This window comes from Saccostrea echinata, unplaced genomic scaffold, assembly GCF_033153115.1.
Source record: "Saccostrea echinata isolate AGI-Se365-2 ecotype Australia unplaced genomic scaffold, CSIRO_AGI_Sech_v1 ptg000010l, whole genome shotgun sequence".
Lineage (NCBI taxonomy): Eukaryota > Metazoa > Mollusca > Bivalvia > Ostreida > Ostreidae > Saccostrea > Saccostrea echinata.
In genome coordinates, this window is record NW_026889759.1 from 14,285,805 (window position 1) to 14,309,461 (window position 23,657).

Genomic DNA, 23,657 nt, shown 5'->3' on the forward strand with positions numbered 1-23,657 from the left:
TGAAGATTAAGTAAAACAAAACTCATTTGTTACAGGGAAGAATAGTGTATGAAACTGTTGGTGTGTACCCTGCACAGACCTTCTTTGCTGTTGGTAATGTAGATGGGCATGTCCGAGTCATTGATAACCTGATGAATGATGGATTCTACAGGTCTTCATACACTGTAAGTCTACTGAAGTTCAGAATTCTCTCACCAGTCATTTTAAACAATCACCCATCCCTGATTATTTTTGATAAATTTTCTAATAATTGTAAGGATTTCTTTGATGAGCATTCACAGTTGCCATATGGATGACAAGGTAAAAGCATGGCTTATTTGTCTTTTTACAGTTGAGAGTGATTGCATATGACAATGCATCTCCAGCCTTGCGAGCCACTGCTGACGTCCTGATATCTGTCGCAAGAAATGTCAATCCACCCCTCTTTGATCAGCAAAATTACCAGCAAACCATCCCAGAAACATTCGCCTTTGGTAGAGGAGTACTCAGTGTCAGAGCAACGGACAGAGACAATGTATGTTCATTTTACAATAACATCCATTTTTTTAAGCTTGTATTGTGTACTTATATATTCAGATTGATACAGGCTTATACACATAACTACATTTTGACTGGTCTTTTTTTGTTTTAGGATGCTATTACCTACTCTATCATAGGAGATACACAGAATGGAATTTCACTGTCCTACTTCTTTATTGAGCCAGCCAATGGAACAATCTATCTGCGACAGTCTTTGGAGACTACAAGTATTGACCAATTTACTGTAAGTCAATTTCTTGTATTTTGAATTTTCTCATAAAAAGAAAAACAAATAACTATCTGTATTAAAAGATTATGATCACTTGTTAAAATGTACTTGTACAAGAATTCTTGCATGCATATTTGATTTTTTTTTTTTCAGTTCACTGTTCAAGCCACTGACAATGGTAGACCTAGCCGCTCTACCACAGCACAGGTGATTGTGTTTGTGACCAGGAACCAATTTGCCCCTGTCTTTATCCAGACCCCATATGTGACCAGTGTTCAAGAAAACAGTAACAATAACTCTTTGATTTACACTGTAACAGCAGTGGACCAGGACTTACAAGGCAGGATTGTGTACCAAGTCACTGGAACTCTCTCTGCTCCCAGCTTCTTCAGGGTAGATCAGGATGGACGTGTCTACACCAAAGGAAATCTGAGGACTGATGTCTCACTTACCTATGTGGTAAACTGTCATTTCTATATTTTTTGCTAAGCGTTTTTTTTTTTTTTTTTTTTTTTTTTTTTTTTTTTTTTTTTTTTTTTTTTTTTTTTTTTAGCAAAATAAAATTTTTAAAAATTCAAAGCAGAATTCAATCAACTAAAATTTCACTTCAAAGGGAGTTAATTTTTAAGTTATATTTTTAAAGGCATTACATGAATATTATTAAATACTGTGTTCTACATTGATAGCTTCGGGTGCTGGCTTATGACAGTGCAGTCCCATCTCAGACAACAACTGCTGATGTCACAATCAATGTCCTCAGAAACATCAACCCGCCCATCTTCTCTCAAGACACGTACTCTGCTCGTGTCAGTGAGGCCACCAGCATTGGTTCCAGACTCATAGACACTGTTGCTACAGATGCAGATAATGTAAGAATCTGTATTTAGTGGGTTCTTTTTCAGTATGGGGAACATGTATTAAATGTTCACGGTTTGATTGTGAGAAGTATTCAGTGAACTGAATTAAACTACTGCTAGCATAGGATTTTCTACCACAAATATAAGAAGGCAGTCATAATTTCTCTATTTGTAATTGATTAAAACTATGTTGTAACTTAATAATTATATGTATTTAATGATTTGTGTGGTCTGTGTTTTAATTCTTTTTCAATTTCCTGCTTTTTTAATAGGATCGCTTGACCTACTCCTTGACAAACACAGAACAGAGATGTATTGATATGTTTTTCATTGACACTGCTAATGGTGATATTTTCCTAAAGAAATCTTTACTGGACACCTCAGATGTTACATTCACAGTGAGTAATGCCAGCTTTCAAAAGAACCAATATCGTATAAGCAGAATTTTTAGCAAGGATTCAATTTTGGCATTATAAGTGAGGGTTTTGAGATTGCTAAAATTGAATACCCCTAACAATTTAACCTGTATCTGTTGTTTTAGATATCTTTCTTGACATTATAAAATCACTAAAATTACTTTTCGCTAAAAATATCTACCAGTTTTTTTTGTAATTGCTAAATTTGTGTCTTGCTAAAAACTCCACTTATATGGTATTGTTTTGTGGTCAAAAATGTTGTACATTGAATTTTGTTTTCCCTTATTTCTAAAAATCTCCATTATTTTGTAGTGTACTGTACGAGTGACAGACAATGGCTATCCCAACCCACAGACAGACACATCCACAGCCATCATTACTGTAAATCGAGATCTGAACGTACCCGTGTTTACAAGCAATGCTCGATATGCTGTGACAATTGATGAGACTACCAACATCAGAGCCTCCATTCTTAATGTGCAGGCTTCCAGATTAAACTTAGTGGTATGTTAATCAGGGTATAAGTCTGTGAGCTACTCATACTAGTACATGTTTGAATTAAAACTCCACATATTTCTATTGCTTACTTTTCACGTTTTATTGTTACAGGGTCGTATTTACTATGAATCAGTGGGAGATTATCCAGCACAGAGTTTCTTTAGAGTACAGAACACCAGCGGTGCCATTAATGTGATTCAGGATCTACGTCAGGACAACTTGCGTCTAAATTCCTATGTGGTGAGTTTGGTATTCAATAAAATAGAATATTTTAATGATGCCATCATTTAGAAGAAATTATAATGTATTGTTTTTGTTTAATTTCAGTTAAGAGTAGTTGCATATGACACTGGTGTTTCTCGTTTGAGAGCCACAGCTGAGTGTTACATTACTGTAAGAAGAAACCTGAATGGTCCCATTTTCAATCCTGCCACATATGAAGTGACAATCCGAGAAGAATTGGCTGTCAATACCTACATCCAGAAATTGAATGTCTCAGATCCCGATGGAGTAAGAGATTTCTTTTGTTTACCAATCTTCAGTAATTCTTTGTACATGTAAAATAACATAATGAATTTATGAATATATCTGTCTGTATTTCTTTAACTTTAGAATCGAGTGACTTGCTCAATGTCTGGAGACCAGAAAGCTTTGAACTACTTCAGTATTGATTCTCAGACCTGCTTTGTTAGAGTGAGCCGACTTCTGACCGAGGATACCACCAGGGATATCAGATATACTGTAAGTGTATATTTACTATAACATTAATTTTCAAAAAGTGATAAAAGATGTTTTGAAAACTATGAGAGGAATGATTCTGTTCCTAGGAAGCTGTTAAATTGTGGTGCCATTGGGATAGCTAGAACATCGATGTTTCTATGTTGAATGAAAAGGTCAGTGTTTAATGAAAAGTTTGGTTTTTTTGTCAACAGGTGACAGTGACAGCCACTGACAATGTCAGCCCCAACCCTCAGTTTGCCACTGCCACCGTCTTTGTCAATGTTCTCCGGGACCGCTTTGCCCCTCAGTTCACCAATCTTCCCACTGTGATCTCAGTCCAAGAGTCTGCCAGCATTAACACCACAGTATTCACTGCTACAGCTACAGACCAAGACCTGAAGGGATTTATTGTGTATGAAATGATTGGCATGTTCCCTGCTCAGAGCTTCTTTGACATCAATCCTAGCACTGGACGTGTGTTCCTGAGGAATGGTCTTTTGTCTGATAGTCTGCAGACCTCATCATATGTGGTAAGCCTTAAATATTTATGCAGATATTGTAACAGCATGGCTGTTTAATGGCATTGTTTACAAGCAAGAGATTTATTGCCTGAAACGATAAAAAGCCTTTCCAATTTTTTTTTTAGGCCCGGTTTAGAGCGTATGATTCCGTCTACCCCAATAACAGAGCCCAGGCTGACCTGACCATTTCAGTAACTAGGAACCAGAATGGACCTGTCTTCAGCCGGGCCAGATATGAGATTACCATCTCAGAGACATTCCCTCTTGGCAATGAAGTGCTAGTTGTGACAGCCACTGATTCAGATGGGGTATTGAGGAACATTCTATGACTTTTGCTGATTGAATGAAATTTGAAATTTTTTTATTTAAAATAATCTTCATTTTAAATTCATTTGAATTTCATAATTTTAGGATAAAGTCATTTTCTCACACCTTGGATCCACAAACGATCAGAGCTACTTCTACCTAAATCCAGAAACCGGAAGAATTACTCTGCGAAAGTTATTAACTGGAATCAGTCAAAACCAGTTCACAGTAAGAAATTAAATTTGCCTCATTATATTGCTTTTAAAAAACTAAAATTAAATTATATAATACAGATTATTTGAAGTTGGTTAAAAGAAACTTATCTTTCATACAAAGAGTGAAGAGACTTGCAAATGTTCTCTATAGGTTCACTGGTGGAAATAAATAATTTAAGATGTGAAGACTCTTGATATTAAGATCTTATTTAAGGTCTAACAATATTTTTTTTTTTTTAAACAGTTCGGTGTAAGGGCCACAGACAACCGTCCTTCCACTGTCGCCCGTACTGCAGAGGCCACTGTTATCATCAGCATTATCAGAGACTCTGGACCTCCACAGTTTATCAGCACACCATACATAACATCAGTGGCAATCAACAAGGCTGTCAATACCTCCTTCTTCAATGTTCAGGCCATTGATAATGACCTCAGAGTAAGTCATTGACAATCTAGTGAAAAGGGAATTTGTCTTTAATTTTTTGGTGCTTTTTATTTTGATATTGCATTTTTCTTCGTAAATAATATGATTTTTGGGAGAAAAAAAATTTTTGCCTCCATTTTATGTGATGTTTTTGTTTGTAGGGAGTGATTCGCTATAGACTGGATGGCTACAGTCCAGGTACACAGTACTTCTTCCTGGATCAAGCCACAGGGGCCATCTTTGTTAGACAACCCCTAACTCAAATCTCAGGCTTGAATATCTTCACCACATTCACTGTGAGTACAGCTTCTTGAGATTCACTATAACAGTAATACTTTTCTGCTAGATGATTTAAATATTGTTTAAATTCTTGTAAATGCATGATAGTAGGTTAAGCTATTGAAGTTGGAAAGAGCATACCTTATCACTGTAAAAGTTTGAACATTATACTGATATTTTTTTGTATTCAGCTATTGGTCACTGCCTATGACACTGGTGTACCTGAAATCACAACTTCTACCATAGTAACCATCACAATCACACGAAACCTGAATGCTCCCGTCTTCTCTGCCAATCGTTATGAGGACACCGTCTATGATTACCTGGGATTGGGAAGTAACGTATTACAAATCACGGCTACAGATGCAGATGTGACAAGTCCTGAGAATTCAGTCATCTATGATCTTCAGGATAACTCTGGATTCTTCACCATCCATCCATTTAATGGAATGATCACTGTGGACAGAAGACTCACAGAGGACAACTCAAGGAGAACAGTCTATGTGGTTTGTCATCATATGCTTTATACTTGTATCTATCTGGAGAAAAATTAGAAAGATTAATCTTTCTTAATAATTTGTTGAATATTATAAGTGAGAAAACAGGGGGCAATTTACCCCCAACCTACAATTGATTTTTTCTTAAATATTCCCCATGTAATGCCTTTGTACAGATTTTCTTGATAAATTAACAATAAATTATCCTAATATCATAGAAATAACCCCCACACATGAACAAGAAAGGTACATGTACATGAAAATGAATGAATGTTGTTTTTCTCAGTTTGGTGCCACTGCTAGAGATCAGGGAAGCCCAAGCCGAACTGGAACTGCCACTGTCACCATCAATGTAATCCGCAATACTGGACAACCTACATTTGTTACCTCCATTAACTATGATGTCACTGTCAGTGAGAGTACATCTGTACTAACCACCCTGCTCCAAGTGAGAGCAGTAGACAGTGATGATGCCAGCACACCTAATGGACAGATCCGTTACAGTATTGTCAGTCCAGCCCTGGCATTATCATACTTTACCATTGACCCCATCTCTGGTAACATCACATCCAGACTATCTCTTGTTAATGTACCAGATGATATTTACAGAGTAAGTTATATGCGATTAAACTTTTAAAAACTAATGATAAATAATTTTTATAAGGTTTGCCAAGAGTGTGGAAGTCTGCAAAAACTAATTGCTAATTTAACATAGTAATTTTGTGTGAAGTACTGAAGATTACATTTAACAATTTAAATGTACTGAAAATGATTTTGCTTGTTATCTGTAGTTCACAGTGCAGGCCACAGACTTGGGTATACCAGCTCTGTCCAGTCAGATTTCTGTTACAATCCGAATCCAGAGGAAAGGTTTGCCATCATTTGACCAGGATGAGTACACTGTCACCTTTAATGAGGATTACGCTGTTGGCAACAACATTCTACAGCTCCAGGCTACCGATCCGTTGAATGCACAATTGCAATACGATATCACTGGAGAGTCCAACTCTCTGATCATGTTCAGAATCAATTCCCAAACAGGACAGATAACTCTGGCACAATCTTTCCGATCAGATCCAGCCAACTCTTTCTTGATCCGTGTGGAAGCTTTTAGGACAAGCGATCCCACCAAGAGGGCATCCACTAAAGTGAGGGTGTTTGTAACAAGGAACACGGGGGCACCTGCTTTCATTCACGGAAACCTGGAGATAACTATTCTGGAAGATCAAGCTTTAGCTCAGGGAATTGCTGATTTGAATGCCACAGATCCAGACTCTGTAAGATTATTTTTCAACATATAGTGGAAAGCTTTATTCCAGGAAGTAAAGTTCTTTAATTTTGGCAACTTTGTGTAAAATAAAAGAAGTTGTTTATTTATGAGTTCAACAAAAGATTTATCAATTTAAAAAGAAAATAGTTTTAAATATCACAGAGTAAATAAATATTTGTTTTTTAACAAGGGTGAAAATGGCCGTATCACATATGTATTGAGAGGAGCTGATTCTGTGCCTTCCTACTCGGATGTGTACTTCTATGTAAACCCAACAAGTGGTGTGTTGTATGTCACAAAGCGACTGTCAGAAGACACCCAGCGACCTTCCAGATATGTTCTCTCAGTGACAGCTTTTGACAACGGAATACCACAGCTTAGTGGAAGAGTCAGTGTAACTGTTAATGTCATACGTAATCGCAATGGACCAGTTTTCTCTGGAAATGCATATGAAACTACTATTGATGAATCATCTTCAGTTGGCACCAGTATTTTACAAGTCCAAGCCACAGATGCTGATGGAGTAAGTAAAAACACCTCTTTTTTCAGGTGTTTTCAAGGTTGTTGGGTGGGATGAAAATTTACATAGCTGGTTTCCAATAAATGGCATGTTTATTGGAAATGCCTTCTATATTGTAGGTACATGTAGTGCCAGTTTTATGGAAAGCATTTTTTTTTTTAAAGAAATTAACTTTCTAAAAATTTGTAATCAAAAAAAGATTCAAAAGTTGCAAGCAATTGAATGACACTGCATTATTTTTGATTCTGTTATACATTTTACTAGGACCAGGTACGCTATAGCATTATCAGTGGACTTCCAGGATCTCTGTACTTCAGGATTGATGAAGTCTCTGGTGTTATTGGAATATCATCAGCTCTAACACAGACAGGACAAGAACAGTTTGTGGTACAATCTCTTTTTCCAATACTTATTTGATAAATATTTCAGGAAGTTATCCATATGTGAATTAATGTAAAAACCTTGTTATTCTTCAGATGACAGTACAAGCCAGGGATGTTCCAAGCCAGATCGCCTCCTCCAGATATGCCACAATCCAAGTCACCATCAATGTCCGTCGTAATCCTAATGCTCCAGTCTTCCTACAGAGTCTGTACAACCTGACTATTTCTGAGTACATCAGCGTTCAGGACCTGATTGTCACAGTTTCTGCCACAGATGCTGACTCTGCTCTCACTGACAGTGGAAGAATTCGCTACAGAATTATCCAAGCCAGCTACACTCCACCCAACCAGTTTGCTCAATTTGTGATCAGCGAGTCCTCTGGTGGAATTTATCTGAGCCAGCCATTGACCAGAGATGGTGTTCCAAACTCCTTCCAATTAATTGTTCAGGCCCGGGATTCAGCAGCCAATCCAAAATCTGCCACGGCTACCGTTTCAATTTTTGTTGTCAGAAATATCTTTACACCAACATTCAATCCAAACAACTACACTGCTCAGATCTATGATGCATCAGCCATAGGTACCTCACTGTTTACAGTGACAGCAACAGATGCTGATAGGACTAATAGTTACAACAGAGATGTAAGTTATAGATAAATATGGCTCCATATCAAACAAATGTTAATCAAAAAATGTGATTATGAATTTGAGCCAAATAATACAATATCGTCAATTATTCAGTCTTAAAATCTATTCACTTCAGAAAAAAACTTTTTTTCAGACTCCTAATGCTGAGTTTGACTATGTAATGGATGCAGACTTTGCCTATGAGAACCAGTTCTTTGATGTCACCAAGGATGGTAAAGTTTATGTCAGAAAATCTTTGATAAATGGGGATGGCCGAACTGTGTTCCACTTCCGAGTGGTGGCCTATGACCGCAGCTGGAAACCAAAGGCAGGAAAGACAGACTGTTATGTAACTGTGATCTATTCCTCCCTGAGACCAAGAGGAGTTGGATTCACTCTAGGACTGTACAATACAACCGTGTTTGAGAATTCTCCACTCCAGACCAACCTACTCACAGCACAGGTTGAGAACCATGACCCAGATACCAACCTTGTCTGTTACATTTATTCTGTGTCACCATCAACATCATTAAGTAAGCTTCTTTCTTTGAACAAAATTTGGTCCATGCTTATGAACTGTAATTCATTGATGAACTCTGGCTTATTAGATTATAAGATTGACAAAGGATCTTTTCACCTTTTTATCAATAACAGAAATTTTACAACTTACAGTAATATACAGAGCTCTACCTTTTGTTTTTTATGAATGCTTTGCATGAAACCTCATTAAAAAAATATTGAATTAAAAATTACACATGTACAAACTAAAGCAATTATAATTCAATTTGAAATCTAGGTTTATTTGATATATCTGTGGTTGGAAATGCCTGTCAGCTTAGGGTGAGTGGCACTATTGATAGAGAAGCCAGTGGACAGTACATTATTGTAATTGGAGTAAGAGAGGAGGCCAGACGGACAAAACGTCAGGCAGCAAATCAACAAACTCCATATGGTAAGGATAATGAAATTGATGACCCAACTCTTCAACATTACTTACATGTATTTCATACACAATGTGCACTTCATAAAACTGTCATTAAAATTGCGTATATTTTGTCTTGTAGTATACAACACCTTCCAGAATGCTACAGTAATCTTAACAGTGCTAGACAGAAATGATAATGCTCCACAGTTCTCTTACCCAGTGTATCCACCACAACTCACCAACAGAAATTTCTATGTTGGAGCAATCTCAATCAATGCCCCAGCTGGAAGCAGCGTTCTTAGCATTCACGTAAGCTGACCACATCTCCTAAACATTCTAGCTTTAGTACAGAGTAAATTCATTTGGTATATATACAGTGTAGATAGTAGAATGATATGGGATTTTGCTAATTTGATTCTTGCAGGCTAGGGATATAGATGCTGGTCTTAATGGTCAAGTTGTATATGAAATTTTGGACAATACTGTTCCATTTGGCCTCAATGCTTCGACGGGAGTCATTTTCTCATTCCGTGAATTTTTCCGAACATCTAATGCAGACCTCAATCCATACACCTTCAACATCCGAGCATCAGACAGAGCTAGTGCTCTAGAGCAACAGGCCACAGAAACCACAGTCTATGTAAGTATGACATAATAATCAGGCATAACTATAGAGGATGAGAAATGTATTCATATTGTTACATGTACTTTCACCCACACATCAACAAATTATTTTATCCAATAATTAATTGAATCAATAAGGTTTTATGATGTGAGAGCTATAACAAAATAAAATTTATTACATATGTATTTAAGGATAAGTGCAAATTGGGCAAAAAAAAAATAAATATAACTGGGGTGAACATTTCTTAGTACCAATTCAAGATAGATCAATTGCAGTATATCTAGGAAATATGGTAATGCATATTTAACAGATGGTTTCCTTTTATTTTTTAATTGTGTGTATTGAAAATGTTTATGGAATCTTGAAGAATTGTGACATCTCCATGTAGATGGATAACAACCTTTTTACATTAATGATAGATTGACCTGATCGAGGACAGAAACAGATTTGTGATGGAATTAAATGTACCACCAAGAGATGCTGTGAGAGACATTGAAACCACCAGACGAGAAATCCAGAATGCCACGCAGAAAATTGTCATTATCGAGTCTATTCAGGCCAGGCGTATTTTACAGGGTGGACAGCTTAGCTATGACGAAAGATACTCTGATGTCATATTTGTGGTTTCTGATCCAAACATTGGATATAATTTAGTGGAAAATACTCAGTTGAATCTGTAAGCATAAGTTGATGTTTTGTTCAAAATTATTTTCTCTACCTTGACTTTACAAAAAAAGCTAAAACAAAATTAAATGCGGCAAACTAAAAAAAAAAATGAAATTGTCTTTCATACATTTCCAGATCATTAAAATTTCTAGTTGCTTAAATTTCAGGGAAATATAAGAAGCATATTAAAAGTAAAGAATTATGCTTAAACTTGAAAATTTAATGTTAATTTTATTTTTGTCATTACTTCAGGATTGGAGCATCAACATCCAGTGGAACCTTGGGACAGATTAACTCAGCCCTTAGCCGCACAGTAGAACTTGTCCGAGCTCCATTCAGCATCAGTAACATTCAGAGTGTAGCCTCAGGCCTCCAAGACCGCGGTAACATCGTACGCGTAATGACCAAATCCTACACCTGGTGGCAGGACGATCCTTGGGTGGCATTCGTTGCGCTGTCTGCCATTGTAATCCTGCTGGCTTTGGTTGGACTTATAATCCTCTTCTACTCATGGTCAAGGTAAAATCATTTCAGAAACTGAGAGAAGAATTGAATATTTGTAGAATTGGACTTTTACATTAAATTCATGTTCCTTCTATCAATTTTATGTTCATGCAAGAATTAAAAAAAAAAGAAGGGAACTTTTTTAATGGTATAAAACTCACTTTTTGGAGTGGATAGAATGTAGGAGACATTGTTGCATTAAGTGTGGGAAAAAATCTTTCATGATTGTATGTTTGTTTCAGATACAACAACTATTTGGCTAGCTATAGAGTTTACAGAAGAAATTATGAACATCAACCAGACTTTACTAATCCTCCAAGCTTTTTGAAAGAATATGAAACACAGGTAAATAAGTTACCATAATGCAATTTCCAGTAAATCTATTATATTAAAACCAACATACTACTTCTTTCTCTGACAAAACAGTGAAAAATATTCTGTTTTTTAGTAATCAATGTAAGATAGAAACTAGTTTCATGTTTGTACCTGTAATATGTTCAAGTTTTCTGTTTTTGGAGGATGTGTAGATTTTCTTATGCTTAATGGATGGGAATACGATCATCTTTTCAGTTATTGCTTTGGTTGATTTCACTGTTTTGTCATTTAGGTGAACATTATTTTGTAACATCTTAGAATAAATCATAATTTCTGAATTTAACATCCTATTAGCAGAATTCTTTGAGTAACAATATCATTTCTTTTCTGTCAGAGTTTGAACATGTATGTTCCTCCTGATGAAACTGGACTTCAGGACCTCGGGGAAATTAACATGAGTTTTGATCGTGATGCTTCCACCCGTAGCCAAGGGGCCAGGGTGGTAGCCCGCAAAAATCCAGTGTATGACAACCGCGAGCAGTACGTTCATTATTAGTACCTCTCCACAAAGTCAGGTAGAAATCAAATTTTTGTCCCAATCCACTTGCACAAGTAGTAGCAGCTTTCTAAAAAAATTATATTTGTTCCTCTGGTGGTTGTAATCTTCTGGTATTTATATATTTTAAAAGTGTTCGTCATATTGGGTGCTTAATGTTGCACAAGAGATAACCAGATAAAATTCCATTTATTTTGATTTCTACCTGAGTTTGCTTTCTTAATATTTTCAGTAAAGAATTTTATTCCATATTTATACAACAGAAATTTGTCTTTTAACTATATGACTTATTACTGTAAAAAAATTACACTTTTTCTTTTTTTGTTTTGCTCAAAATGGAATTCAACTTTTTGTAGTAGATATGAAGTTGATGTTTTGGTGAGCATTTTTTAGATTTTGAAATTCATTTCTCTAAAAAAATATAGCTTAATTTAGAACTTTGTAGATTTAATTTCTTAGAAGTTGCTGATGTTCTTAAGAAATCAAACCCTTTTGCCTTTTCAAATTGCTTTCAGTCTTCATTATATTTTTTTGTTGCACTTGCTTCATCTGCAGTATTTCTTTATGTATTCAAGTTAAATTATAGATATTTTTTTTTTTTGTATTAAAATTCTGTCATTGCTTTATATTTTCTGTAGATTTACACATTTCTTAGTTATTGCTTATTTTGGTGAAATTTAAGCATCAAAACTCTAGAATTGGCTTTTAATTTATACATTTTGGTTAGTTTAGCTATTTATTGTTTCTTTGTTTGCCAATTATGCATGCCTAATAGCATTAATTTACTCCGAGGTACTGCCCATCTACTTTATAATTTAATCTTCAGTCTCATACATGTATTTGCAAACCATGGGCATCTGGTACATGTATATAAGTGTGTATATTGAAAATATAAAATTTAGTGTAGATTTTAAGAAAGTTTATTGGAAGAAAAGTTGTTCCAGTTGCAAAGGTCATATCTCTTTTGATAAAATATTAGCTGTTTGAAAATTTTATCTTGCATTGCTTATTGTTTTTTTTTTTTTCTTTTCTTTCAGAATTAGACTTGTCACTGGTTTTCAAGACACAAGAACCAATTTATAACCAAAAGAAGACAACTACTTACCCAAAAGACTATTAGCTATAACCTCAAGTGCTATCCAATCAAATGACTTTATAGTTTACATTTTTATTAACAAATTTTTTCTGTATACTCTAATCTTTACAAAGTTTTGATACTTTTGTAATAAACCCTTAAAAAATGTGATTTTTTTTTCATTTGTACTGCTGCTACTACATGGATAGCAGTGTACAAAATTCATTGAAAAACTCACTACCCTTGAGGCCAAAATGAGGCAAATGATGCTATATTTTGAGTTTCTAAAGAGGGTGTCATACCATTCCAATGATTTAAAAAATTGACCAATTTAAAGTCATCATCACAGGGCACAGGTTTTGGTGTCCATTTATTTTCAAAATCTGGGTTTTTGGAAACAGAATGGACACAAAACCTGTGGCTCGCGGCGAAGATTTAAAGGCTGCAAGTTTCATAGTACCGGATATTCATGTACATGCTGGGTGTTTAGCTAGCTTTGTTGTTCTTGTGCAAGTCTTAAATTCCCGTTGTGTTTGTTTGTTTGTTTGTTGTTTAACGTCCCTCTCGAGAATTTTTCACTCATATGGAGACGCCACCACTTGCCGGTGGAGAGCTGCAAATTTTTGTCCTATGCTCGGCACTTACGGCCATTGAGCAGTGAGGGGTCTTTTTCGTGCCAAAACCTACTGCGACACGGGACCTCGGTTTATACGGTCTCATCTGAAGGACCGGTCTCACATCCCACAGTGGGATTCGAACCCGCAACGTAAGGATCAACTCCTTACCTCGCGACTCTAGAGCAGACGCTCTAACCACTGCGCCACGCGGGCGACTAATTCCCGTTGTGAAACACGACTATAAATACTAAATTGGAATACTTGTGTATCAACAGGACTGATTTTGGTGGTGCTGACGAGATTTTGTTCATTTATATAATTAAAGCTCTGTAATTAAGTTGGGCAGCATTACCTAAAGGAAGTGTTCAAAAGTAAATATGGCCCATGGGCCACAATGCTAACCTGAGTCACTTTAGCCATGCAGATTTTTTTTCCAAATTCCCGCCTTTGAGGAAAACTTTGACTCTATATTGTGGATCATAATCTAGCCCAAAGGAAGCTACAATATCAATACGATCAACATGGCTCTGCTGTTCAAAGATTTTTTTCCTGTACATAAGCATAATGTAAAATTTAGATCTCTATTTTAGCCCAACCCTAACCCAAGGGCTAATAATTTAAAATAAAAAAAAAAGCAAACAATTCCACTGCACTTAGGAATGTTTTCCTTATCAATATGATTACCAGGTAATCTTCGGGTGGCCTTGCCACTCTTCTTCCCCTATATACTACCTTGTACACCCCATGGCTTTGCAGTTCTTGATCACTTATTGTGGCCCCACCCTAAATTTAAACAAATTTAAATCTACCTACCTGAAGATGCTTCTGAACTATTATTACTAACCATGGCTTTGCTGTTCTTCAGAACAAGATTTTTAATGATTTTTCCCATATACTTTGATCCCCTGTTATGGCCCCTCTCTACTTCTGGAGCATCATGATTTGAACATATTTGAATGCAAATTAACTGAAGTTATCTGTATAAGACTAATCATGGCTTTGTTGTTCTTGAAAATGAAATTTTTGGTCACCTGAGCTGAAAGCTCATGAGCTTTTCTGATCACACGTCGGTGAACTTTTCACATTTTTGACTTCTTCAGAATCACTGGTCCGATTTCAACCAAACTTGCCACAAAGCATCCTTGGGTGGAGGGAATACAAGTTTATTCAAATGAAGGGCCAAACTATCTTTCATGGGGAGACAATCCTGAAATAGTGAAAATTTGGTGGCATGTTTTAAAAATCTTATCAAGAACCACTGGGCCGAAAAAGTTGAAACTTATAGGAAACCTTCTTTACATAGTATAGATTCATATTTGTTCAAATGATGACCCATGGCCTGTGGGGGTAGGGTGGGGTCACAACATGGGATCAACTTTTTTACATAGCAATATATAGGAAAAAATCTTCTCAGGAACAGTAAAACCATTGGTCATATTGATATAGAAGCTTTCTCAGGTAGTGTAGATTTAAGTTTGTTCAAATGATGACCCCTGGGGGTAGGGTGGGGCCACGATGGGGGATCAGTTATTATGACCTCCGGGGGAAGGGAAGGGCCACAATGGAGGATCAAAGTTTTACATAGGAATACATATGGAAAAACTTTTTAAAAATCTTCTCTCAAGAACAGCAAAACCATTATTTGTCATTTTGATTTGGAAACATCCTCAGGTAGTGTAAAGTTTGTTCAAATGATGACCCTTAAGGATAAGGTGGGGCCACAATGGGAAATCAAAGTTTTACATTGGAATATACAGGAAAAAATCTTGTCAAGAACAGAAAAGCCATGTTTAGTCATATTGATATGGAAGCATCCTTAGGTAGTGTTGATTCAAGTTTATTGAAATGATGACCCCCAAGGTCACTGAACTGATTTGTGCTTTTTTCTAGCCAATATGCTCAAGTGAGGGATGTGGCCCATAGGCCTCTTGTTAGATATATTTCCTATATATTCCCATATTTAACAACGATTGCTTTATTGTGACCCAACCCTACCCCTGGGGGTCATGATTTAAACGATTTTGATCTATACTACTTGTGGATGCTTCTGTATTAAAGTGACTAATTATGGATTTGCTGTTCTAGATAAGATTTTTAAAAATATTTCCTATATTCCTATTTACAACTCTGATCACCCAAAGAGGCCCCACCCTACCTTGGGGGGGGGGGGGGGGGTTGTTGTCTTGATTTGAACAAATTTGAATCTACTGGTAAACTTCCTGAGGATGCTTCCATATTCATATGACTAATCATGGCTTTCTTGAGAAGACTATTACGTATATTTTTTTCTTTCATATTCCTTTGTAAAACTTTGATCCCCTATTGTGACCCCACCCTACCCTCGCGGATCCTCATTTGTACAAACTTGACTCTACACTATGTAATGATGCTTTCACATCTTTGAGTGTGTGGCCCTTCAATTGAACAAATTTGAATTCCCTTCACCCAAAAATGCTTGGTGGCAAATTTGGTTAAAATTGGCTTAGTGGTTCTGGAGAAGTCAAAAATCTGAAAAGTTTACAGATGGATGCTGGAGAAAAATGTGATCAGAAAAGCTCACTTGAGTTTTCAGCTCAAGTGAGGTAAAAACTGAATTCATCCGAGGGATGGTAAAGAGCTTCAAAAATTATTGTTGTTCAACATCAATAATTACTAGGCATGAGACTTTTTGTTTGAAATGTTTACTTGAATAAACAAAAGAACCACTGGGGGTGGGGGTACTATTAAATTTGAATCAACTTTCATCACATTTATTTGGGAGGGGGTGTCTTAATGAAATTGTGAAGATAATGGGTGAACAAGGATATCCTATAATAGCCACTGAACGAGTAAAAAATATATTGAAAATGCATTAAATTCTTCACTTTCCTGAACATTTAAAATATATTAACATTTATACCAATGGTATGACTGCACATACATTTGCTAGATTTATAAAATTTCAGTGATTTAATAGAAGGAATTCTAATGTAATGCATTTTCAATCGTCAACTAAGCACAACTTGAGAACACGGTACCCTGTGGTCATGAATTTCCCATTCTCAATATTATCTAGCAAACAGCTTTCCTGCTATGGGTCAATCATGGTGAAGATTTCAAAAAATAAAATGCATTTCAGTATTTGACCAATTTATATCTTCAACTGGGACTTTGATCTAAACATTAAACAAAAACAAAAAAATCATCATTAACTTCAAAATTTATTTTATGGGCTATGGTCAATTCCCTGACCAAACAGAAACTACAAAATAAAATGAATAAGGTACATGTAGAATATTGTCATAAAACTTACAAAAGGTAATGAAGACAGATGCAAAAATATAGGAATTCCCTGCAATACAACAATCACTACTTGTCATTAAATGCCAAATTTTGACATGTTGAAGTATTCAACTTCCTAATACATACACTGCAATTCAGTGTAAGTTAATTATTCCTGTATTTAACTAATTCATTACATACTCGTTCGTTGTTACATTGAGTATATGATTTCTTGTACCGGTATTTTTTTTTTTTAACAGAGTAAATTTTTTTTACACAGAAAAATATGTCTCACTAATTTATATCAACAGTCTCACAAGAAGATGTTGAAAATTGACAATTCAGCTGAATTTCCTCAGAAGATACTGAAAAATTGACAATTCAGCTGAATTTCCTCAGAAGATGTTGAAAAATTGACAATTCAGCTGAATTTCCTCATGCACAAGACCCTGTTTAACATTCCTTCTCAGTCTCTTTTTTTTCTTTTTATATTTCAATTAATTTATAATATATACAAATATTGCCACTTTCTCTCTTTTTTTCCGCAAGTCAAGTATTCTTTAACTGTGTATAAAAACAAATTCTTATTCATTTATCCATACATGTATAAACATCTACTTTTCTTTTATTTCTGCCAAGTTTGAAGAATAATCCTGAGATCACCGAGGAAAGAAACCTCGCGGAGAATAAAACAGCAACAGCTCAAAATAAAGAAACAATACTGAAAACCTTGATATCGGCAGTGAGAAGTAATATACAAAAGTATACAAATGAAGACTACAAAACTATATCTGTTGCTTAAAAAAGTCTTACAAATTTCCACTTAAAAAACATTTCACTGGAGAATAAAAAAAAAGAATATACATGAGAGAACACAACTACCTGCTGCCCCATCATGATTCACAACACATAGATAATGCCCAGGTCCTTGCCTTTTTCTTGGCTTAATGAACACAATAAAAAAATATCAAAAAATGATACATACAATTGTTCCCAAGAAAATTTATTTAAGATGTATATTCTACCTGAAATTTTGTATCTCAATGTTTAAAATCAAAAGTGCCTCTGACTAGAAATGGAATTTCTCTGTAAATTTTACAGATCAGCATTAGATTTGGTTCTTTCCAGAAAGGCTCTTCATTACTTGTTCCTTGGCCTTCATAGCTGAGAGAGACTTTACCAGTCCTGTAAGAATATACTGTAGTATTAGCATCATGCATTGTATTTTTATATATTTCTTAAGTAGGTAAAATACACAAAAAAAATCACTTCAAAACATAAGGGGTGGAATGATACAGGTATCCTTTGATATCATATACATTGTGGTAGAGTTATTGTGATAAAATACAGTTGAATTTTGTATCTGGAACACTGATACCTCGAATACCGTGGATACGTCGAAGTGATTTGGAAGTTCCTACCACTTATTCTTTAGGTATTTTACCCTTGATATTTCAAATCTTCGGATATCTCAAAAGTTTTTCTTGGTCCCATCAACTTTAAGATAACGAGGTTTGATTACTCAAGCCTTATATGCAAACATTGCCCCCCCCCCCCTCCAATATATAACTGTAAAAGGAAAATTCTTTTTAAGGGGAACAATTATCCAGATACATGTACTGGAAAGTTATACTTTAAATAAAAAGAATTTAAACAGCATCATATAATTCCAGTAACATTTGAATTTTATTCATATACATGTTTATACAGATAGGCATAGTCATATCAATGAATTTTGTTTGCCAAATACATTAATGTATCGGAATATCATTTTAGCCCTATGGCAAAAATAGTAACAAAAAGATAATTTTATTTACAGTAATCTTCGTGTATGTTTATTTTTTCATAAATATTTAGAACAAGTAATCTAAACATCGCTATTTACACATGCAATCATTTCACCCTTTGTAATGTATAGACATCACATACAACATAGTGCACAAATGAACACCGAAATGTACACCATAAGCTGAATACATTTATCTGTCATGCAAGCTGAGTATTAATTGTTACTGCAAAATACTACTTTAAGATACATGAGAAATAATAGTAATTACATGTACATACAAGGGCGTATTACGACTTTTACACCTGAGCTAGTATTTTTGACAAACAAAATAACATCTTTACTAAAGCGAGCTAAATACTAGGTGTAGCCTTTTTATTACTTACCTAACTTTAAGGTGTAATTCAAACTGATAAAGAGAACATTAGTATTAGTATAATAAAAACGCATGCAGTTAGTTTTGTTTAAAGTCAATCTTTTCAAGAAAATTGTATTTTAGTAACTATAGCACATTGTTCATTGAAATAAAAAAAATGTACAGAATAATTATCTTGCTGTAATCTATTTGTGTACCAATCAAACTAAAATTGAATGAGTAACATCTGAAATGTTCCAGATGGACCTCATGCATAGATTTCCAATTTCCTTATTTACAGTACTTTTCCAATATTATGACCCACATGCATAGATTTCCATGTTCAAATTTATATCCCAATGTAAAACTAATACTGATTTAAATGAATAAAAGAAACTTACTGTCGACATTAGTTTTATATTTCTCTGGTGTCATTAATCCTTCAGTCAATGATGACTTACTTAAGGCATCATTTCGATCTGTTGTGGGAACTTCACTTCCTGGTCTGGGGCTGTGGAGTGGTACTCCACTATGTCCATGAGAAGCTGCGCTGATGTCATCATGTTGCACTGCCTTCTGTTCCAGACTAGCTGTCTGACTTGTTGTGTAGCTTTCGCTTTCTTCATCAACCAATCCTACAGGGTTACTTGCTGGTTCCTTATGACTAGGTTCTGGATAAACAAGAGAATCAATGTCAACAGTTTGTCTTGTTGTTTCATCCATTTCAGGATACTGAGAGATGGAGTCCACATTACACTGATTCTGTGTCAAGGGAGACAATTTTTCTTCACTGATTAAGACACTCTCTGTTTTAACAGTAAGCTCTTCCAACATTTGTGAACCGTCATCTGATACTTCCCGAGTCTCAATATAAACTTCTTCAGAGAGGATCTGGACTTCAGGGGATTCCTCTCTGACAAGGTCAGCATTTGAGGTAAGGGTACTAGCCCCGTGTGACTGGTCCTCTGTCTCGTTAAGTGATGTTATCTTCTCCTGTTCCAGACCATCACTTGTAAAACCTGAATTACTTTCCACGCTTGCTTCTAGAGGTGTGTCTGGCATAGGAAGCTGTCCTCCATCTGCTATTTCCTGAGACTGACCATAGGACTCCTGCACTAGTTCATGGCTGAAGTATGAATAACTACGTCAGTAAAATATTCAATATTGAAATTAGACATGGTTATGTTCTTGATAAATCCTTTATAATCTCTCTATTCTTATCAATTTAGCGCTTTCATAACAAAATATGCTGCCATTCCAAATTAAAATTGTGGACATCTGTCCCTATCATTAGTTACTGTAGATTCCTAAATATACGCGTGGAATAAATTATCGCATAATTACACGAGAAGCACCCCTCGTGAAATAAAATTACTCGCTTTTATTTTTATGGTGCTTTAATGTATGTAAAATCTCTAGATAAATCAGCTATTCGCGAAATATTGTTCTCGTGATTTGACACCCTTAGGCCATTTCGTGATATCAAGTACTCGCGTAAAATAAGGAATTTACAATATTAAGGTTGTTAAATCAAATCGAGACCAGCAATGATAAACTAAAGAAATTTTAACTATACAAATATGCACACAAATGTAATTCCACAAACTATAAATGTTTTTAAAATATTTGTGATCTCTACTTGTTTCAAGATACTTCAAATTTATATGTCCCAGTTACTGATGATGCGGGGGCATATACATGTACATTCTGGTCTGTAAAAACTTGAACCTTGGCCATAACTTTTGAATTGTTGGTGCAATGTCTTTTATATTTCATGTGTATGCATTGTAACAATATCTTTCTTAGAGTACCAACCTTTAGGACTTCATGACCTCGACGTTTGACCTACTTTAGTGAAACTTTAAATTTGGTCACAAATTTTGAATGGTTTGTGCAAGGGCTTTCATATTGCACTTGTGTACTCCTTGTGAGAAGACCTTTTATTTGGGTACCAACATTTTTATCCAACTACCATCACTTTGGACTTAAAATTTATAAGAGAATTAGCAGCCTATGATGAGATATAAACAAGCTGAGATACATGTATAAACAAGCTGCCATATCCATCTATCAACATACTGCCATAGTCCTAACTACTATGCTGACATCAACCAAGCACTTTGAATTGCTTTTGTTCAAGTTAAAAGAATTTTAATTGAATATCAAAAACTGCAAGTTTTTTTGTTTCTAGGTAAATCAGTTAATGTAGCAATTCTGATACTCAGTTATTGGACCTACCATCAATTTTCTAGTTAACCAAGTCCTTAATGGCAACCCTATCATTTATTCATTATTCTCTGTATTATCTTTGTCAATACCTTGTATCCAATGCTGGGGAAAGTGAGTGGTCTTTCATGGTGCGTGTGAGATAACCTGACTTTAATATGTGACCTGCTGCTAATCTCATTTCAGGTTTTCCACATAGTAAATTGTACAGCAGAGAACCAGTCTCAGGGTCCTACAAGATACAAAAGAACATCTTTTATGCAGGTTCACACCCTTTAAATTGACATGTCCAAATACATGTACAATATGATCACATCTTTATACTCATATTCAAATACAATATCTATTTTAACTTTTTTTTCACTATTTCTCTATAATCTTAAATCGTAAATAAAAACTATACATTATTTGATACATGTACATTGCTTAATTTAGTTACCAGTGAAAGGACAGCCAAGTTTGGAGTTCCATCTCTGGATGCCGGAATTACAGATCTTGGATGATGAAGCTAAAACAGATTTCAGGACTTCATTTCGAACATACCTTCCAAGGACATATATCAATCTTTGCAACATTCACAGAAATATCTTGATAACCAGGGGCCCATTTTACAAAAGAATTTATGACCAAGGCAAAAAACTTAAGTTGATTGTAAAATTTTGTAAAATTAATTATGTTCCCCAAACGAAGTTGGGGAACATATTGTTTTTACTCTGTTTCTTATTATTATTATTATTTTTCTTCTTCTTCTTCTTCTTCCTGGGTACTTTTTTGTCCGTGAGTGATCTTGTCAACTACTCATCCGATTGAGGTGATACCTTTTTAGGGTTAATGGGCATGTTATGTAGATTTGTGGAATCAAGGTCATTTTGAGCGCACCTGCATGCACATGCGTGCGCGTGCAATGTGTAAAATGACCAATATACTTGATATAGCTGTAATTTTTATATTTTTTGATGAAATGCTTTGATACTCAGAATATAAGGATATATTAAAAGTGTAAACAAGATGACATGGTCAACATGCGCATGCATGCACGTGTGCGCACGCGCAAAGCGTAAAATGACAAATATACTTGATATACTCGTAACTATTATACGTTTTGATGAGATGCTTTGATACTCAAAATATTCATATATATTAAAAGTGTAGACAAGACGACATGGTCATCATGCACATGCATGCATGCATGCACGTGCGCGCGCGTGCAATGTGTTAAATGACCAATATACTTAATATAGCCGTAATTTTTATATTTTTTTATGAAAAGCTTTGATATTAAGAATATACAGATATATTAAAAGTGTAGACAAGATGATGTGGACATCATGCTCATGAATGCACATGCGCGCGCGTGCAATGGGTTAAATGACCAATATACTTAATGTAGCCATAACTTTTATATTTTTTTATTAAAAGCTTTGATACTAAGAATAAACAGACATATTATAAGTGTTGACAAAATGGCATGGTCATTATGAACATGCATGCAGGTGCGCATGCGTGCAATGCTAAGATGACCAATATACTTGATATAGCCGGAACTTATTTATTTTTTGATGAAATGTTTTAATACTGAGAATATAAAGATGCATTAATAGTATAGATGAGATGACATGGTCATCCTGCACATGCATGCACGTGTGCGCGCTTGAAATGCAAAAAACTATCAATATACTTCATTGGCTTATTAAATGAAGCTTACAGGAAATAAGAAACCAAAAGGGTGTTGGGGAGCGTTTGGGGAACATCTGTAACGGTCCCCGTTACAATTATAACTAGTTCTTTTTAAAATTGCTAGCATATAAATATCTTCATTAATTCTTTTGAAAAATATTAAAACCATTTTCAATTAATGCAAAACAGAAAGTAATAAGCAGAATTAAATTTTGGTCTTAGTTGTAAGTTCTTTTGTAAAACAGGCCCCAGAATAGCTTCTCTAGACTTACATATAGGATGAGTAGGCCTAATAGATAGAGGTCAGTTTTAGCAGTGATCTGGACTGGTGCACTCTGATGAGCATTTGAGATTTCTGGAGCCTGGAACATCATTCCATGGCTGGTCATGTAACCTCTCTTAGTTCTGTCAAACTGTTAAAAATACTTAAGACTAGGTCATATTTTTCAGTGACTTGATACATCATAAAAGTAAGACATTCCATAGATAGGTGTTAAATTCTAAACCCATCCCCTATCTACAACCTGTTATTACTCTCAATTGATGCCAAGATTGTTTTTGTATACTCCCTCCTTTTTATCTCCCACTCTTACAGCCTTTTAGAACAGACCAAATAGACAATCCTTACCAATGACCTAGAAAAGTCTGGACACAGCAGTACAGCTGAACCGTCCAACTTTACACCAACATTTTGTGGATTCACTTCACCATGTACAAAACCATGCTGATGTAGGGTGTTCAATGCAGAGGTTACTCCTCTAGCTATTTTCTGCCTTCTCTGAAAATCA

The 23,657-nt window shown here is 35.3% G+C and overlaps 2 protein-coding genes across 3 annotated transcripts in view; one reads left to right on the top strand and one right to left on the bottom strand.

Annotated features, from left to right (window-relative positions):
* LOC133184462 (uncharacterized) overlaps positions 1-13,118 on the top strand; it is a 74,083-nt gene extending 60,965 nt beyond the window's left edge. The window contains exons 129-158 of the mRNA XM_061319552.1: positions 36-164; positions 332-514; positions 632-763; positions 902-1,207; positions 1,435-1,617; positions 1,878-2,003; positions 2,334-2,525; positions 2,631-2,759; positions 2,847-3,029; positions 3,132-3,260; positions 3,452-3,769; positions 3,886-4,068; positions 4,172-4,294; positions 4,526-4,717; positions 4,867-5,001; positions 5,176-5,490; positions 5,768-6,091; positions 6,273-6,758; positions 6,942-7,274; positions 7,536-7,658; positions 7,748-8,296; positions 8,436-8,814; positions 9,078-9,233; positions 9,346-9,515; positions 9,631-9,846; positions 10,251-10,507; positions 10,750-11,016; positions 11,244-11,346; positions 11,711-11,856; positions 12,910-13,118. Coding sequence (XP_061175536.1) covers positions 36-164; positions 332-514; positions 632-763; positions 902-1,207; positions 1,435-1,617; positions 1,878-2,003; positions 2,334-2,525; positions 2,631-2,759; positions 2,847-3,029; positions 3,132-3,260; positions 3,452-3,769; positions 3,886-4,068; positions 4,172-4,294; positions 4,526-4,717; positions 4,867-5,001; positions 5,176-5,490; positions 5,768-6,091; positions 6,273-6,758; positions 6,942-7,274; positions 7,536-7,658; positions 7,748-8,296; positions 8,436-8,814; positions 9,078-9,233; positions 9,346-9,515; positions 9,631-9,846; positions 10,251-10,507; positions 10,750-11,016; positions 11,244-11,346; positions 11,711-11,856; positions 12,910-12,955 — 6,513 coding nt within the window. The 3' untranslated portion in view covers positions 12,956-13,118. The remainder of the gene's footprint in view (positions 1-35; positions 165-331; positions 515-631; positions 764-901; positions 1,208-1,434; positions 1,618-1,877; positions 2,004-2,333; positions 2,526-2,630; positions 2,760-2,846; positions 3,030-3,131; positions 3,261-3,451; positions 3,770-3,885; positions 4,069-4,171; positions 4,295-4,525; positions 4,718-4,866; positions 5,002-5,175; positions 5,491-5,767; positions 6,092-6,272; positions 6,759-6,941; positions 7,275-7,535; positions 7,659-7,747; positions 8,297-8,435; positions 8,815-9,077; positions 9,234-9,345; positions 9,516-9,630; positions 9,847-10,250; positions 10,508-10,749; positions 11,017-11,243; positions 11,347-11,710; positions 11,857-12,909) is intronic.
* Positions 13,119-16,753: 3,635 nt separating this feature from the next.
* The window catches only part of LOC133184463 (serine/threonine-protein kinase 31-like), a 36,948-nt gene continuing 30,044 nt past the window's right edge, over positions 16,754-23,657 (bottom strand). Inside the window, exons 23-29 of one of the 2 annotated variants that reach the window (XM_061319554.1) lie at positions 23,498-23,647; positions 23,142-23,282; positions 21,632-21,700; positions 21,285-21,424; positions 19,368-20,092; positions 18,998-19,020; positions 17,929-18,010 (exon numbers count right to left, since the gene is read on the bottom strand). In XM_061319554.1, the coding sequence (XP_061175538.1) occupies positions 19,016-19,020; positions 19,368-20,092; positions 21,285-21,424; positions 21,632-21,700; positions 23,142-23,282; positions 23,498-23,647 (1,230 nt within the window). In that variant the 3' untranslated portion in view covers positions 17,929-18,010; positions 18,998-19,015. Of the gene's footprint in view, positions 18,011-18,997; positions 19,021-19,367; positions 20,093-21,284; positions 21,425-21,631; positions 21,701-23,141; positions 23,283-23,497; positions 23,648-23,657 lie in introns of both variants that reach the window. The other variant, XM_061319553.1, reaches the window with a different exon arrangement.